Genomic DNA, 15,391 nt, shown 5'->3' with positions numbered 1-15,391 from the left:
TTGACACAGTCTCCCACAGTATTCTTGTCAGCAAGTTAAAGAAGTATGGGCTGGATGAATGCACTATAAGGTGGGTAGAAAGTTGGCTAGATTGTCGGGCTCAACGGGTAGTGATCAATGGCTCCACGTCTAGTTGGCAGACGGTGTCAAGTGGAGTGCCCCAGGGGTCGGGGTTGTTCAATATCTTCATAAATGATCTGGAAGATGGTGTGGATTGCACTCTCAGCAAATTTGCGGATGATACTAAACTGGGAGGAGTGGTAGATACGCTGGAGGGCAGGGATAGGATATAGAGGGACCTAGACAAATTGGAGGATTGGGCCAAAAGAAACCTGATGAGGTTCAATAAGGATAAGTGCAGGGTCCTGCACTTAGGACGGAAGAACCCAATGCACAGCTACAGACTAGGGACCGAATGGCTAGGCAGCAGTTCTGCAGAAAAGGACCTAGGGGTGACAGTGGACGAGAAGCTGGATATGAGTCAGCAGTGTGCCCTTGTTGCCAAGAAGGCCAATGGCATTTTGGGATGTATAAGTAGGGGCATAGCGAGCAGATCGAGGGACGTGATCGTTCCCCTCTATTCGACATTGGTGAGGCCTCATCTGGAGTACTGTGTCCAGTTTTGGGCCCCACACTACAAGAAGGACGTGGATAAATTGGAGAGAGTCCAGCGAAGGGCAACAAAAATTATTAGGGGTCTGGAACACATGACTTATGAGGAGAGGCTGAGGGAACTGGGATTGTTTAGTCTGCAGAAGAGAAGAATGAGGGGGGATTTGATAGCTGCTTTCAACTGCCTGAGAGGTGGTTCCAGAGAGGATGGTTCTAGACTATTCTCAGTGGTAGAAGAGGACAGGACAAGGAGTAATGGTCTCAAGTTGCAGTGGGGGAGGTTTAGGTTGGATATTAGGAAAAACTTTTTCACTAGGAGGGTGGTGAAACACTGGAATGCGTTACCTAGGGAGGTGGTAGAATCTCCTTCCTTGGAAGTTTTTAAGGTCAGGCTTGACAAAGCCCTGGCTGGGATGATTTGATTAGGGATTGGTCCTGCTTTGAGCAGGGGGTTGGACTAGTGACCTCCTGAGGTCCCTTCCAACCCTGATATTCTATGATTCTATACCTGCTTAAGAAATTTCACTTACTCCCCCACAAATAGCTGGTATCCTGAGGATCCATGCCCAACACTTCCATTTTTAAGTCCCTTTCCCCAAAAGCCCTCTTTGTTGTGGCCACCAAACTTCGGTAAAAGAGAATAGAAGACATCCCCTTCAAAGCTAGTCACTGCTATTCTTCTGATCCACCACAGCAATCAGCTAACTGTCCGTGATGGGGTGTTCACTCCACACTCACCCAAAAAGGGTTAATGTGGCTAAGAAGGGGATAAGTAACCTGATTAATTATCCCTCAGGTGTAGCCTGACTTGATAAACAAGCCCTGACAGGATGGAGACCAGCTGGGCAGGAGGGGGAGAGCCTGGTATAAAGTTGGGAAAGTCGGCAGCAGAAAGGAGCTGCAGTGTGGAGATATGCAGTCACTCTCTGGGCTCAGAGAGGGAAAGGAGGAAACTCAAGTGGGAGAAGAAGCCCTGGGATCCTGGCCCTGAAGGCAGGGTTTACCCAGAAGCGTGGTGGAGCAGAAGCCTGATAGAGGTGGAGTAGGAAAAGGCCCAGGGAAACGGCAGCAAGGTCTTAAACAGTGCAGACCTTGGCCACTGCTTTAAGGGTCTCTGACCTACAATGTGGAGTAGCAATAGGGTTCCCCAACTGGCCACTGGGGAAGAGCCAATCCAGTGACTTAATACCCCAGAAGGGGGAAACCATATAGTGACCTGGCTGGAGGGCCAAGCCACAAAGAGCGAACATCCCAACCCACAAAGAAGGAGCATCCCAAGTCAGGAAGAGAAAGCTCTGCAAGTCCTGGAGCATGAAAGGGACACAGCATGAACAAGAGACGGAGTGAAGCATCAGACCAGGTGGATCTATTCCCCAGATGCAGCTACAAGGAGGTACCCCAGTGCCGAGTAAAGAACCCCGAGACACCATCCCTCAGAAATAAGAAGTGTATTTGCTTACTTAGCCACTCATAACTCCTTTGGGAGGTGGATAAGAATACAAGGAGGTTAAGTAACTTAGTCAAAGTCTCAGTCCAGTAAGTGTCAGAGCATGGATTAGAGTGGAGAAACTTGTGCTCCGGCTTCCAAACCATACCTAATCACAGTCACCTAATCGCCCAGTTAAACAGAGCTATAGACTGCAGCCACTGAAACAATCATATAACTTTTGTATATAAATCCAGCCAAGAGCTGGACTGGTAAAGGCAGTTCCCCTGATCACAGATGAATAACTTCAAGGAGTAAATGGTCTAGCTGTTCTGAGGTGTTCATACCCATCAGTAAACACACATGATTTTCTACTACACCACACTTATGCCCGTATATTCAAATGGCATCATGTTACTTACAAATTAGCGGGAGTATCTGAATAGAGCACAGTGGTGCAGAGAATCTGAATTTCAATGGGATTAGAAGTAATATGTCATCCTTTCTGCGGAAAGTCTTTCCTTGGTTATAGCAATGGCATATACCTCTTTACATGCAAATCAATAACCCAAAGCTTTCAAATTATGGCATAGTATACAAAAGCGTATGATTTACTTGGGATCTTATGGGCTCTCCCTAGTCAACAAAATAAATTTTCATTACCCAAAACCAACTAACATTTTACAGGATACATTCTGGATAAACAATTCCAAGGTCAGATGCTTTTTATTTCAGTAACCCTATGTTCTTTATATTGAAGAGCTGGAAAGCAGGAGAGCTACAGCAGGGTACTTATATGTAGGTACCTCACGTGTTCTTGACTGCTAATACTGCTTTTAAAAACTCACACTCAGTCTCACATACACCAATCCCAAAATTTGCAAGACCACATTCATAGAAAATGTATCCCAGAATGCTTTCCTGAATGGGGACAAAGGGAAGTATGTAATGTATATAGACATAGGACCAGATCCTCTGATGGTTTAAATCACTAGGGCTGCACTGACTTCAGTGGAACTACATCAGTTTACACCAGCTGATGATCTGGCCCACATAAATTACTGAAAATAATTATGTGAAGTCATGACATACGACCTGAGCTGTGACCAGCAGAGGCACACCCAGCTGGACCCACATGCAGAATTAAAAAAGAAAAGGAAGAAGGAGAGAGGGCTCCTGGCAAGGTGTTTTCTGTAAGGACCTCTTTCCTTTGGAATGCACTTCCTCAGCTTTGGTTCACAAAAGCCCACATCTGTTGGCCTTCAGGAAATTTGGCCAAGCACATCATCCCTTCAGGGATGAGTGGGGGTCTGAAAAAGAAAATATTATAAGTGGGGAATTTGGTTTATTATTTGTCCTGCCTAGTTACTTATTATTATACAGTATGGGTTGCTACTTCTTTTCAATCTATTGTATTTTTTAAGTATTTGTCAGAGGCAGATCCTCAGCCAATTGAAGCTGACTTCAGTGGAGCTATGACAGTTTACACCAGCTGAGGATCTGCTTCTAAAGTGTACAAATGGGTGTCTCTTGTTGTTTTATATCAAAATTAGTAAAGACCTCTTGTAGCAAATACTTTAACAAAACTTTCCAGTACCTGCTGACTCTTCTAAAAGATCTCTTTGCATATGCAATTATAATGAGATACTAAGTCCTCTTCTCATGATAACCATAAAACTTTCCACATTTTGATGTTCTGGAAGATCTACCACATAGATTTGAAATTTAAGAATTCTGTTTTGTCAACTTTACTTTGCAAGGATTTTCCCCCCATTACTGTGCTGTACAGACATGTAACATCCCATAGTTAGCAGACAGGTCAAAAGTCATTTCCAGAATGCTTATATTCATAGGCTGTGTTCAATTTTTAAAAAAAGTATAATTTTCTGACAAGTAGCCTTTGAAAATCCAACACATTTCCTTGTTCAAAATTTCAAGATTTCTGTGTAAACTAAAATCCTGCTATTCAAAAATCCTGACAGTCTGTTAATTCTACAGAATTTCCTTCCCATTTCACACTTGATAAAGACTCTTATACCTTTCTTTCTAGAGCTTCTATTTCCTCTTGCTTGCATTATATTCAGCAATAATCTCTGAGTCCTCCTGAAGTCCTCTAACTAAGCTGGCTGTGGTCACATTCTGAAATATTCTTCATATCCAAACAACTAAAACTAATAAACTCTTTGGTTTCTTTCTCAGGCTTATTCTCAATGTCAAAAAAAAATTTCCTTTGTTTTCCACTCTGATATATTTTATTACCGGCACGTGGTGGTATCATATCTGAGGCCACATCTGTGCTTACAAGCTTACAGCTGTGCCGCTGTAAGAGCACTCGTGTAGCCACATTATGCCAACAGGAGAGAAATCTCCTGTCGATATAATAAAACCACCTCAATGCACGGTGGTAGCTTTATCAGCGGGAGAGTGTCTCCCACCGACATAGCGCTGTGCACACAAGTTTTGGTGGCATAAACACTCATGTTGCTCAGGGGGGAGGGGGTGTATTTTTTTCACACCCGAGTGACAAAAGTTTTGCGACTTAAGTGCTAGTGTAGACATGGCCTGAGACATTATTCCATGTGTTGGCAGCTCTATTAACGGCATCCATCAGATTCAGTGACTTTGGAAACAATGCAGTCTCTTCTATCAATAACAATTCGCAACGTTTTTCTGTAGTTCTTTCTGAGAGTTTGAGAAGCAGCAAACAGCTAGTGGCTATATAATGGAAGTTGCATTAAAGAGGCAAGAGCATGGCAAAATCTAGTTAACTGTTGTCAGCTGACCCTCTTGTGTAAAGGAGTCTTGTCTGGCAGGAAAATCACCTTTTCCTCCGGCCCAACAGGCATGGACAGCCGGCATAAACTTTGTGAAGACTGGATTCTGGGAGGCTTAGGGGATTGGTAACAGGAGAAGAAACCTTTCACCTCTCGGTCAGTAGTTTAAACCCAGCCCAGGTTAGTAACAACTGAAAGCCTTTCCCATCTGATGCCTGTCTGGTGGACTACGCGAAATGAATGCAGCAATGCAACATTAAGAAACCTGAACAACAGGCCTCAGCAAATTGCAGTTGTCATCATTTGAAATTTTACTTTGAGACACTTCACATTTCTTAATATTGCAGTCTTCTGATACAATGATAACCACCCCTTCCCACCCACCTACCTCACCTCCCCCACAAAAAACGACAAACCAGCCAACAAAAACTATCACTTACTTTCTCAGGGATTTGCTACAGGTAGCAGAAAACACAACTTCTAGTTGTATCTATCTAGTTATTTACACTGAGTTCATTACAAGAGTTGGACAAAAATCAGTTTCCCATCCCATGAAAACTGTCAAGGTTTTAAAATATTTTCCCTTTCTGCATCAGGACAAACCCGAGACCTTTCAAAATTTTTCACAAAAGAAACAGACAGACTAACCCACCCCTGCATGGCTAACAGCCCACTGGTCAGGGCATTCACCTGCAACATGGGAGACCCAGATTCAAGTACCTGCTCCGCCTGACGTTTTTGGTGTTTTGGTAGATCTACTACCTAGATATGGAATTCTGTTCTGTCAATTTTACTTTGCAAGGATATTTTTCCCATTATTGTGCTATACGGACATAAAACAGTCAACAGTTGCAGCAGACCGGTCAAAAGCCATTTCCAGAACACTTACATTCATAGGCTGTGTGTTGAATTTTCTTTTAAAAAACAAAAAAATGTAAGACAGAATATAATTTTCTGGCAACAGCACTTGGAAATCCAGAGTAGAGACTTGAACCTATGTCTATCACATCCCAGGTGAGTACCCTAAAATCTGGACTATTAGCTATTCTGGAAGGTATGTCTCCCTCTCTCTCTTTTCAACGGTCTTCATCAGGTCAGCAAAAAAACAAGCAAACAAAATACAGACACATGTAAGGATGGACAAAATTCCTCAAATGTAAAATCATAGCTTTAAAGATTTGCACTGAGTGTTGCCAGTAGTATGCCATACCATAACTATAGCATGGCACTTTCCAGAAATTGTTCACACGTTGACAAGAGAAACAAGAATTTTGCTGCTGGACAACACTTTTATACATGTTATGGACATTTAGTAAACAATCTCAGGGCTCGCACGTTTAAGATAAACTTAAACAACATGCTTACATATGATAGATCTGGAACAGGCTATAATGGAAATAAACGTGGAAGCACTACCACAGAGACAGACATGTAATTTTCTTCTAGTAAACCTGACACAAACATGATACACTAATGCTTCCTTACTTCTATCTAACCACAACTCCTCTTTTTTCCTAAATAAGAAATTAAAATTGTGTGCTACAAAAATATTCAACAGAATTGTTACATGAGAAGAGAACATCACGATCACTTCTCATGATCTATATGCAATATTTTCCATCTCATTCTGAGTCTGTTTATACAAATAACCTTTTAATATTATATCAAACAAACCTGGTTTAAAAAAAAATCACGACACTGTATGTATACAGATTGGCCTAAATCCCTGGATTATACATACTAAATTGCTTAAATAACTGTTGTCATCTCTTGGGCAATCCCATAATATATTTTCCATAAACTAAATGGTTATGTTTCTGAATTTGAAGTACTACAATTACTTCTAACATTTTGAAAACCTTTTTTGCCCTCATCAGATAATTAGAGGAAATTTAGCAACATTGTACACCTCTACATTACATATACGCCTTTTTCACAAGCATTAGTGTCTCTAGATCTAAAGCCTAATAGAAATAATATTTCAACTGAAGTGTTCCTAAAGCAAGAAAAACAATCATTTTGAATTTGTTTGCTAGAAAGGAAAATTTTGACACAGCTCTCAAGCTAGGAAGGTTTAGAGCTGAGATTCTGCTTTTAATTTATTTCAAAGCATGTTGACACTATTCTTGATTATGACTACTTTTTATTAACCAAATGACAACTAAGTAACACAAACCAATGCACTCCTCGAGTGACTATAAAGGATCAAATATGCAACATATGCTCTGCTCCTAACAGTGGTAACTCTGCCTGAACGCTATTCCAAATGTGTAGTACATGACAATACACAGCAAGCTCACTTGTAACTGATATGGGAAGCATCTAAGTCTGTATACTTTCTGCATGATAGCAAGAATGATTTATTCTCTAACAAAATTAGCTGATCTCAGATCCTCTTGTAGTCATCAGCATATGGCAGGACAGTTAGGTGTAAAATTTTTCTGCTGACAGCAAATAATAATTCACTTTCCCTGAACCACTGATTGAGAGTAAAACATCTGTAACAAACAATTCATCTAAACTATAATAGAAATCATATTGCTGGTACACTGGTTTTCTGTCTCCCAACTTCATACTGTATTGCAACATTTAGCACAGAAATAAAAAAACATAAACATCCTTTATTTGTGCTTGTTTACAAGATTGTGTGGTAAAAAAGAATCTTCCCAAGGAATTGATCAAAAGATAGCACCTCCCTCAAAAAATTTAAAAACCACATGATAGGGTAAGACACACTGCAGATGTTTCTGAACTATGCTCAACATGCCTAAGGAAGGTAAGTAGGCAGCATAAAGAGTTTGGAACAGAGGAAAGGATCTGGAACAGAGGAAAGGATCTGCCCCAATGTAGTTAACACCAACCCACGCCAGAATAGCCAGCAGCTTGGTGGTTAGGACACACACCTGGGATGTGAGACCCTGCTCTGTCCAGTTTAGCGTAAGGACCTGAACCTGGGTCTCCCACATCCCAGGTGAGTGCCCTAATCACCAGGCTACTGCCTATTCTAATGTCTTTCTCAATCTCTCCTTCTGGAACTGTTCTGCTTTGTGTAAATAATTAACTATTCACTGGGCCAGAGAGAGAGACTGTATAGCCTAGTGATTAGGGTACTCACATGGGATGTGGGAGACCATGTCCTTACTCCAAATCAAGCAGAGCAGTAACTTGAACCTGGGCACTCACACAACCCAAGTGAGTGACCTAACCACTGCTATTAGCTATTCTGAGATGGATCAGTCTCTTTCTCCTCCTCCCTACACCCAATCCTAGACCTGAAAAACCTTCCTGACGTCAGTTTTGTTGAAACAGATGTTTCCACTAAAAGTTTCAGTTTACATGAATCAGCATTTTCTGACCAAAAAAACATATAGCAGAAAAATTCCCAATCAGTCCCTAGCTGGGACTGATTCTGGGCTAAATGAAGGCTGTGACATAACTGCACATTTTATTTAGGATGAATTTTGAGGATGCCAAAAGGTAAAGGGAATAATGCCTGAAGTGTGCCCAAGCATAGGCTTGGCACACTTTAACCTATTAATAAACTGACCCTCAAGAAAAGTTTCTCTAAATACAGGGAGCTCTGCACAAACTAGCAGAAAGAGTAAACTCGCTAGCAATCCTGATTCATAAGCAATTACAAGGTACAAGAGGCAGAAAGCTGAAGCATGTACCAATAAGAGTGAGTGCAAATACATGGACATCTGGAGACTCTCCTGGTTCTAAAGTTAAATTTGGAGATCGTTCATTAGACTGTCTATGTTTGGCTCATAATAGAAGGGAGCAAAAACTAGATGCTAGTTACATATCTGTTCGTGGAACAGAAACTCAAGTTTGAGAGCTGGGAAAAGTGACAGATCAATTGGGAAAGCTTGGAGAAGAAACAAAGAAAATTGCTACCCTCCAGCCTCAAACTGAAATGCTAATTACAGATAATACAGAGCCAAGATAGATAGTAGAATTAGAGAATGTACATAAGTATTGTAATTTAAGGTTAGTAAATTTCTTAAGACTTGGAAAGAATGGGTCTACTATTAGAGGGGACCTCTCAAACTGCTCACACAATATTTGAAAGAAGTCTTTAAAGTTTCTAAAGATGGCATTCAATCCATTCTGATGGCTTTTTTCTTGTCAATTTGGAGATATTCACAACTGAATGAGTTTGATGTTGAGGAATCGGAAGATTTTTACCACCACATATTACAGCGCAAAACCGACAGACATACAATGATAAAAAAAAAGCTACAGACAGAATTGAGCACATGGGTACTCTACTGATCACATTTGTATTTCAGCCTAACACCTTAATAGATAATGAACACTGTGTTAAAGGAGAAAATTTAGGATCCTGTATCCCTGTTGGCATCAGGTTAGGATTGTATCCTATATGAATTTTCATAATCACAAAAAGATTTATCAGAAGCTTTATATGAAATGCTAGACAAACTGGGAATTATAAATGTACAGAATGTATATACAGAAGAAACAAGCGTTTACTAGCACTTTAATGGCCAATAAATTGGCAACTTGTCTAGTGATTAATCCTTACCACTTCTCATCAAATCTGACATAGGGCTAAATTGTGCCTGGTAGACATAGTCATAGTAACAGCAGTGCAGAGCTATACAATATCAGGGCAGGCATCAAAAAAGCACTCCTTGTAGTGTAGGAAGATCAGTGTTATAGGGTGCAGCCTTCTCTCCAGTGCAGGCTTATGGAAGGGAAGATAGGTTTATGGCCTATAATGCTGGCAGATCAGGTGCCAGCTCATGCCAAGGCTCCTAGGCCCCAACTGAACACTGATGAATGTATAGCTGGAAACCGGTCTGGCTCCCCTGTGTTTTAGTATTATTATTTAAATAGGTATTCAAAAAAGTGTTTAGACTTTATGAAATGCTTGTAGGATGCTGCATGTATTAATCTCATGTAACATCTTTACTTCATGTTATAAGGCTATATTGAGTGTTTGCACTGTAAGCCTCTGTAGCTGTGTAACTCATGAAGCAGGAAGCATTAAATAATGTAAAATGTTGGCTTCCTACAGAAGATGCTAGGTCCTGCACACAAGAAGGCCCTGTGACGGAATCCCCGGGGTGCAGCCTGGGACTGTGGGACCGCTGTGCCTCCTCAACTCTCTCCAGCCTGGGCTGTCTTTAACAAGCATAGTGACCAGCAGCACACCCCTCCAGGCTCTGTGATCACCCAGCACAACAGCATGTGGAGCCCCACACTCGGCTAGATTGCATGAATGCTCCCAGAGTCATTCATGAATCACACAGAGAAAGGCACCAGGGCCAAAACCCCCCAGCTCCCAGCACTGTACCTCAGGAATACACTGTCTTGCAATGCTCAAGATGAGCAGTTCTAATTTATTAATTGGTTCACCACTTCGTCAATGGAAAGTGAATATACACCAGCCCTTGCAAAACCTGAGCAGATTTGCCACACACTTCAAACAAACTCACTGGTAAAGATAAACAGTTAAACAAATTTATTGATTATAAAAGGTAGATTTTAAGTGATATTAAGTGATAGGCAAAAGTCAGAGTTAGTTACCAAAGGAAAAGAAAATATAAGCATGCAGTCCAAACTTTCAACCCTATTAGACTGGGCAACATCTAGATTAAACAGTTTTCCTCATCCCACTGGATATTGCAGTCCGTAGTATACAGATTTCACCCTTGAAATCTGAGCCAGTCCCCTCAGTTGGAGTCTTCAGAGTGTCCTTGTTGCTTGCAGTGCAGGTGGGTGAAGGAGAAAAGCCCCGCATGTGGCTACTGTGTTCTGTTTTATAACCTCAGTCCCATGTGCTTGGGGAGCACAAGTCCAGGCATGTCTGGGGGCATTGCTGAGTCTCCAGGCAAGGTTGAGCAATTCCCCTGGTGTGGCCTTATGCAGGTGAGTCACTGAATTGTACCTCCCTTGCTGGACAATGGTTGTTGATTGGTTGTTTGAAACCCATCTGGGTGTTGGTTACTTTCCTTGCTGTTGCCTCTGGGGAGCTAATATCTGGCTGATTCCCCAACTTAAGGCATGTTTTAGTGACAACCATACAACACAATTCTCATAACTTCATATGCATTAATGACATACATATATGGATAGAAAAATGACTTTCAGAAGATCATAACCTTTCCCCCGATACCTTACAAGGCATGCTTTATATGCAAGATCACGATTATATAAAAATGACGAATATGGGGGTTACAGTACACTCCCCCAAGGTATAGAATGTCACAGGCCCATTGAAACCAACTGAGCCATTGTGAAACATCAAAGGACAAAGACTCTATTGATTGCTCCTCACCACACTCATGAAGAAGAGACCTGTAGGTGGACGTGTCCCATCAGCTTGAATGCTGAGGGAAAAATCCCCGACAAGAAGGAACTGATGATCTCTATGCTGCTTGAACTCTGATGGGCAAAGATCTTTAAGCATAAGCAAGCGTTCCCCAGTGCTTGGCCTGGGTTAGCCCTAGAGAAATTATAAAGCTTGCATATTACAGCAGCTTCTATTACTTTCTGGGACCTAGACTGTATCGTGTGTGTGTGTGTGTGTGTGTGTGTGTACCTGCTTTAACCTTGTAAATAACTCTCATTTCTTTTCTTAGTTAATAAATCTGTAGTTAGTTTATTATAGGACTGACTACAAGTGTTGTCTTTGGTGTAGGAGCTAAGGTGACCTGGGGTAAGTGACAGCTCCTTTGGGACTGGGAGTAATCTGAATATTGTTGTGATTTTTGTTGTAAGGGACTAACACAAAGGCAAGCTTGCCTGGGTGGTAAGATAAACGAGAACTCTCAACCAATTTGGGGTTTCTGCCATGCTTCTTCAGTATGCCCTGAGGTTAGTACTCATGCTCATGAGCCACTCCAGACAGCTTGACAGGCCCCACCACCTCCTCTGTGCCCCTTCCCAACCTAAGGGTGTGGTCCCTGTGCTCCATTCTCTACAAATGTGCCTGGCCCTTATGCAGGTTGAGCATGGACAATGGAAGTAGGAGGAGCTCCTTTTACCCTCCCCATCACTGCAGACCTGTATAAAGAAGCAGGCAGAATCTGGCCCAGTTAGTGAGTTAAAAAGCTGCTGCAATTTGAACAAATTTTATTGTTCCTATTGCATCGTTTCACATTTTGGTTCTTTTTAGATACAGAAAATGAACTGCTAATCTTTAACGCTTCGATATCATGGGGGAAGGGGGAGAAGAAAGGGGAGAATATTTTACTTGTTTACATGAGATTTGGCAAGTTATGTTGTCATATCTTCACGAATGCTACACAGATTTTAAGATATGCACCCTGTTTCCTTATATAGCTATTATTGGTATGTTAAAGTAGCAGCAGAAGAAAGCTTATCAATAGTGGTTTTTTTTGACACACTGGCTATTAAACAGGAACCTTTAATAAAAAATATAACTTTTTAAAAAGGGATTATTCCCAGCCATTTCTATTTCACATTATCAATTCCACAATTAAGTGCAAACACCACTTGAAATCCACAGAGCTATCCTTTTTTAGTATTTTTGTACTATATTCATGACTTAAAATAGTATTCAACGTGTCAATGTTTTTATTTCTGACATCATTGTGTAGTTTAATCACCTTGCTGGTAAAACTCAACAAACTTTCATCAAAGCATGAAAAATACATGGAAATTTCTGTTACCAAGAGGGAAAAGTATCAAAACACAGTGGCTAGCCACTTACTGTGAACTCACAGTAGCACTTAACTGTGACCTCTTGCAAGGTCTTTAGGTCAAGTGTAACAAAGAGCAACGCACTGAATGCTCATTTCTATGTGCTCTGCAAGGGCCCCATTCCTGCAAAGATTTGGGCACATTAGCTTACTCATGCGAGTAGACCTATTAACATCAGTGTAAAGTTACTCATATATATAGATCTTTACAGGATCAGGCTCTAAGTTTGGAGGGATTTTATAATTTTATTTTAAATAATCCTGTCTCTGAATCTGAACAGTTGTTTTTCTTACCTGAAGTCTAGTGTTCATTTCCAAAAAGTAGAAATTCTTCTTGGTGTCCACAAGGAATTCTACAGTTCCAGCAGAGGAATATTTTACAGCTTTGGCAAGAGCTACTGCTTGTTCTCCCATTGCTCTTCGTGTCTCAGGGTCCAGAAAAGTGCTACAAATTCAGAAAAAGTGCCTTTCTTTAGTTAGAAAAACAGAATTGTATCCTTTTCTTAAGCTACATACAAAAGAGGGCAAAAAAAAAACCCATGTAAATTAAATAGGACACCACTTCTGGTCAGTCAAATGCACTATATTATCTCTCTACTATTGAATAAACACGTTAAGGGCTTATTTACACCAGGAGTTATTCTGGAAGAGCTTTTCCTGATTAACTCCCTGTGTAGACACTCTTATTCTGGAATAAGAGTGCCTTATTCTGAATTAGTTTTAACCATATGGGGAGCTAATATTGTGCTTTAAATTCACACCCTATATTACTCCAAATTAATTTTCCTTAAAATTGGAAACAGACTATTAATTCCTGTACTTCCATCCATGCTCAGAAGATTAGCACAACTTTAGAACGAACAGATTATTTCATTCTAAATTGCTTTAAAAAATAAAGATTAAATGCAGCATTCAGCACTCTTGGAAACCAGTATTAATGCATGTCAGTACTGAGAGTACCTTCAAGACAAATTACAGGAAAATGCTTTCAAGATATAAATTAAATCAATATACACATTGTACAACACTGAGATCTTGAAAAACAATATAACCTAAAAAGTCATCAGTTATTTGGAGAGCACATCTAATTATTAAAAATCAACATTAAAGAAAATTCTGGACAATAATGAAGCCTGCAGACAATAGCTACACTATGGAAATATCACTGCCTAGATAAACGAGAGCAAACCCTATGGTTGTGGTTTTCCGCATCTGTTTGAAATATAATTATCTGGATGTTTCATAGCTATGTGCTCTGTAATCCAAGTTATGATAAACTTTGGAAGTTCGTATAGTCTGAATGAGAATCTGTACTGTGTTTTGTTTTTGTTTTAATTTGACTTTCTTGTATGCAGGCAAGGTTGTGATGAAAGAAGACTAGGACATGCACAATATTGAATCTGATAACCAATGACAGTTTGCAGCTTCCACCTTCAGATCCTAAATCTTCTCTCTCAACTTTACCCTTAAACTGCAAGTTTTAGTTGTGGGGCTTTCTGATTTTGATTCATTCCCTTCAACACAGCATGGCCACCATTCAGCATTGTTCTTCTGCCCCGAAGTGCAGCTCAGCTACTCCCTCAGGAGCCATTGCTGAGACTGCTCCCCAACAGTCAAGCTTCCTCACCCCAGGAAACTAAATACGTCACCTCCAATAGGCCACTGAATTTACAAACTCAAGAACACACATATTCTGATGATTCCTCTCCACTACACAACAAGTTCAGATTTAGATTAACCTATCCAGCTAGGGAAACTCTTGTGGCTTTTACCAAAGCAATGGAAAGGTTTTCTGTAGGAGATGCTGAACCTTGTACATGATCTTAAATAAAAGATCAGATTTGTCCCTTACTAGAAACAAAACAGCAGTAAGCAAAAATATTTATTATACCGTTGTTGCCGTTTATTTTAGGAACATGTCAGAACTACAATCAAGAAAATAAAATATAAAAAGATAATAGAGAATCAGTTTTAGCCCACACCTGGCCACTTTTAAGAATGTTTCTGCTTTAAGTCATTTCTAAGATCTTTGCTTATAGACAGTTGGATTAAAAAAAAGTGCATGGTGCCTAGAGGGGGAATTAGTCAGCCAACTCCAACAGTGAGTTTTGTGCATCTGTGGCTTGTCTTCCTGAATTAGGCCCCACCCCTGCAAAGGAGTACCACACAGGAGGACCCCTGTAGTTGCTTGGAGCCCCACTAAAGTCAGTGGGGTGCCACATGACCACAGAGAACTGGCCAGACAGAGTCAAAAGCTGGATCAGGGCCTTAGTTTACAGTATTTCCTAAGACTTTTAACTGAAAGAAAAATGTTTAGAAGATGAATGCTTAGAGAGTTTGTGCAAGAAAATGAGTTATACTGGACTCAAGCAAAAGAAAAGTGAGGTCCGATTTTGGACTAACCAGAGACAATGGGGAGACCATTCCTTTATAGGTAAAATACTACTTTGGCCTCAGTCCTTCCTAGAGTGGTAATATATCTGGATTCTTATGGACAATAAACCAGAGACTTTTGGCATGTTAAAAGAAGCTCTCTAGATTTAGGGAAAAAGACCCTCTTTGCTGGCTACATATAACAAAAGAATCTGAAAACAAAATGTCTGATTTCAGAAAAGGTATCAGTCTTTGCTCTAACACCTCTGGTGAGATCACAAGAAACAAAGGGATGAGGGAAGCAATGAACACATCTTACCAAGGCATGGTTATGCACTGGTAATACAAAGAGATGAGGGTCTATTATTCTGTTTCAGTAACAGAATAATGCATAGCAACAAGCTATAATTCAATAAAGGGTCTTCTGTTGATGTCATCAATCACAGAGCACAGTTTGAATGGTTTATGAAGGGCAGTACATTTCCAATTTGGAATTATAGCCTTGGTATTCCTTT

At 40.5% G+C, this 15,391-nt stretch overlaps 1 protein-coding gene across 2 annotated transcripts in view; it reads right to left on the bottom strand.

Moving 5' to 3' along the window:
* PCCA (propionyl-CoA carboxylase subunit alpha) overlaps positions 1-15,391 on the bottom strand; it is a 388,477-nt gene that overhangs the window by 227,021 nt on the left and 146,065 nt on the right. For both annotated transcript variants that reach the window (XM_074963058.1, XM_074963066.1), the window contains exon 12: positions 12,798-12,948. In XM_074963058.1, coding sequence (XP_074819159.1) covers positions 12,798-12,948 — 151 coding nt within the window. The remainder of the gene's footprint in view (positions 1-12,797; positions 12,949-15,391) is intronic.

The sequence above is a fragment of the Natator depressus genome, chromosome 1, assembly GCF_965152275.1.
Source record: "Natator depressus isolate rNatDep1 chromosome 1, rNatDep2.hap1, whole genome shotgun sequence".
Taxonomy (NCBI): Eukaryota; Metazoa; Chordata; order Testudines; family Cheloniidae; genus Natator; species Natator depressus.
This window is presented reverse-complemented; position numbering and strand designations above follow the sequence as displayed.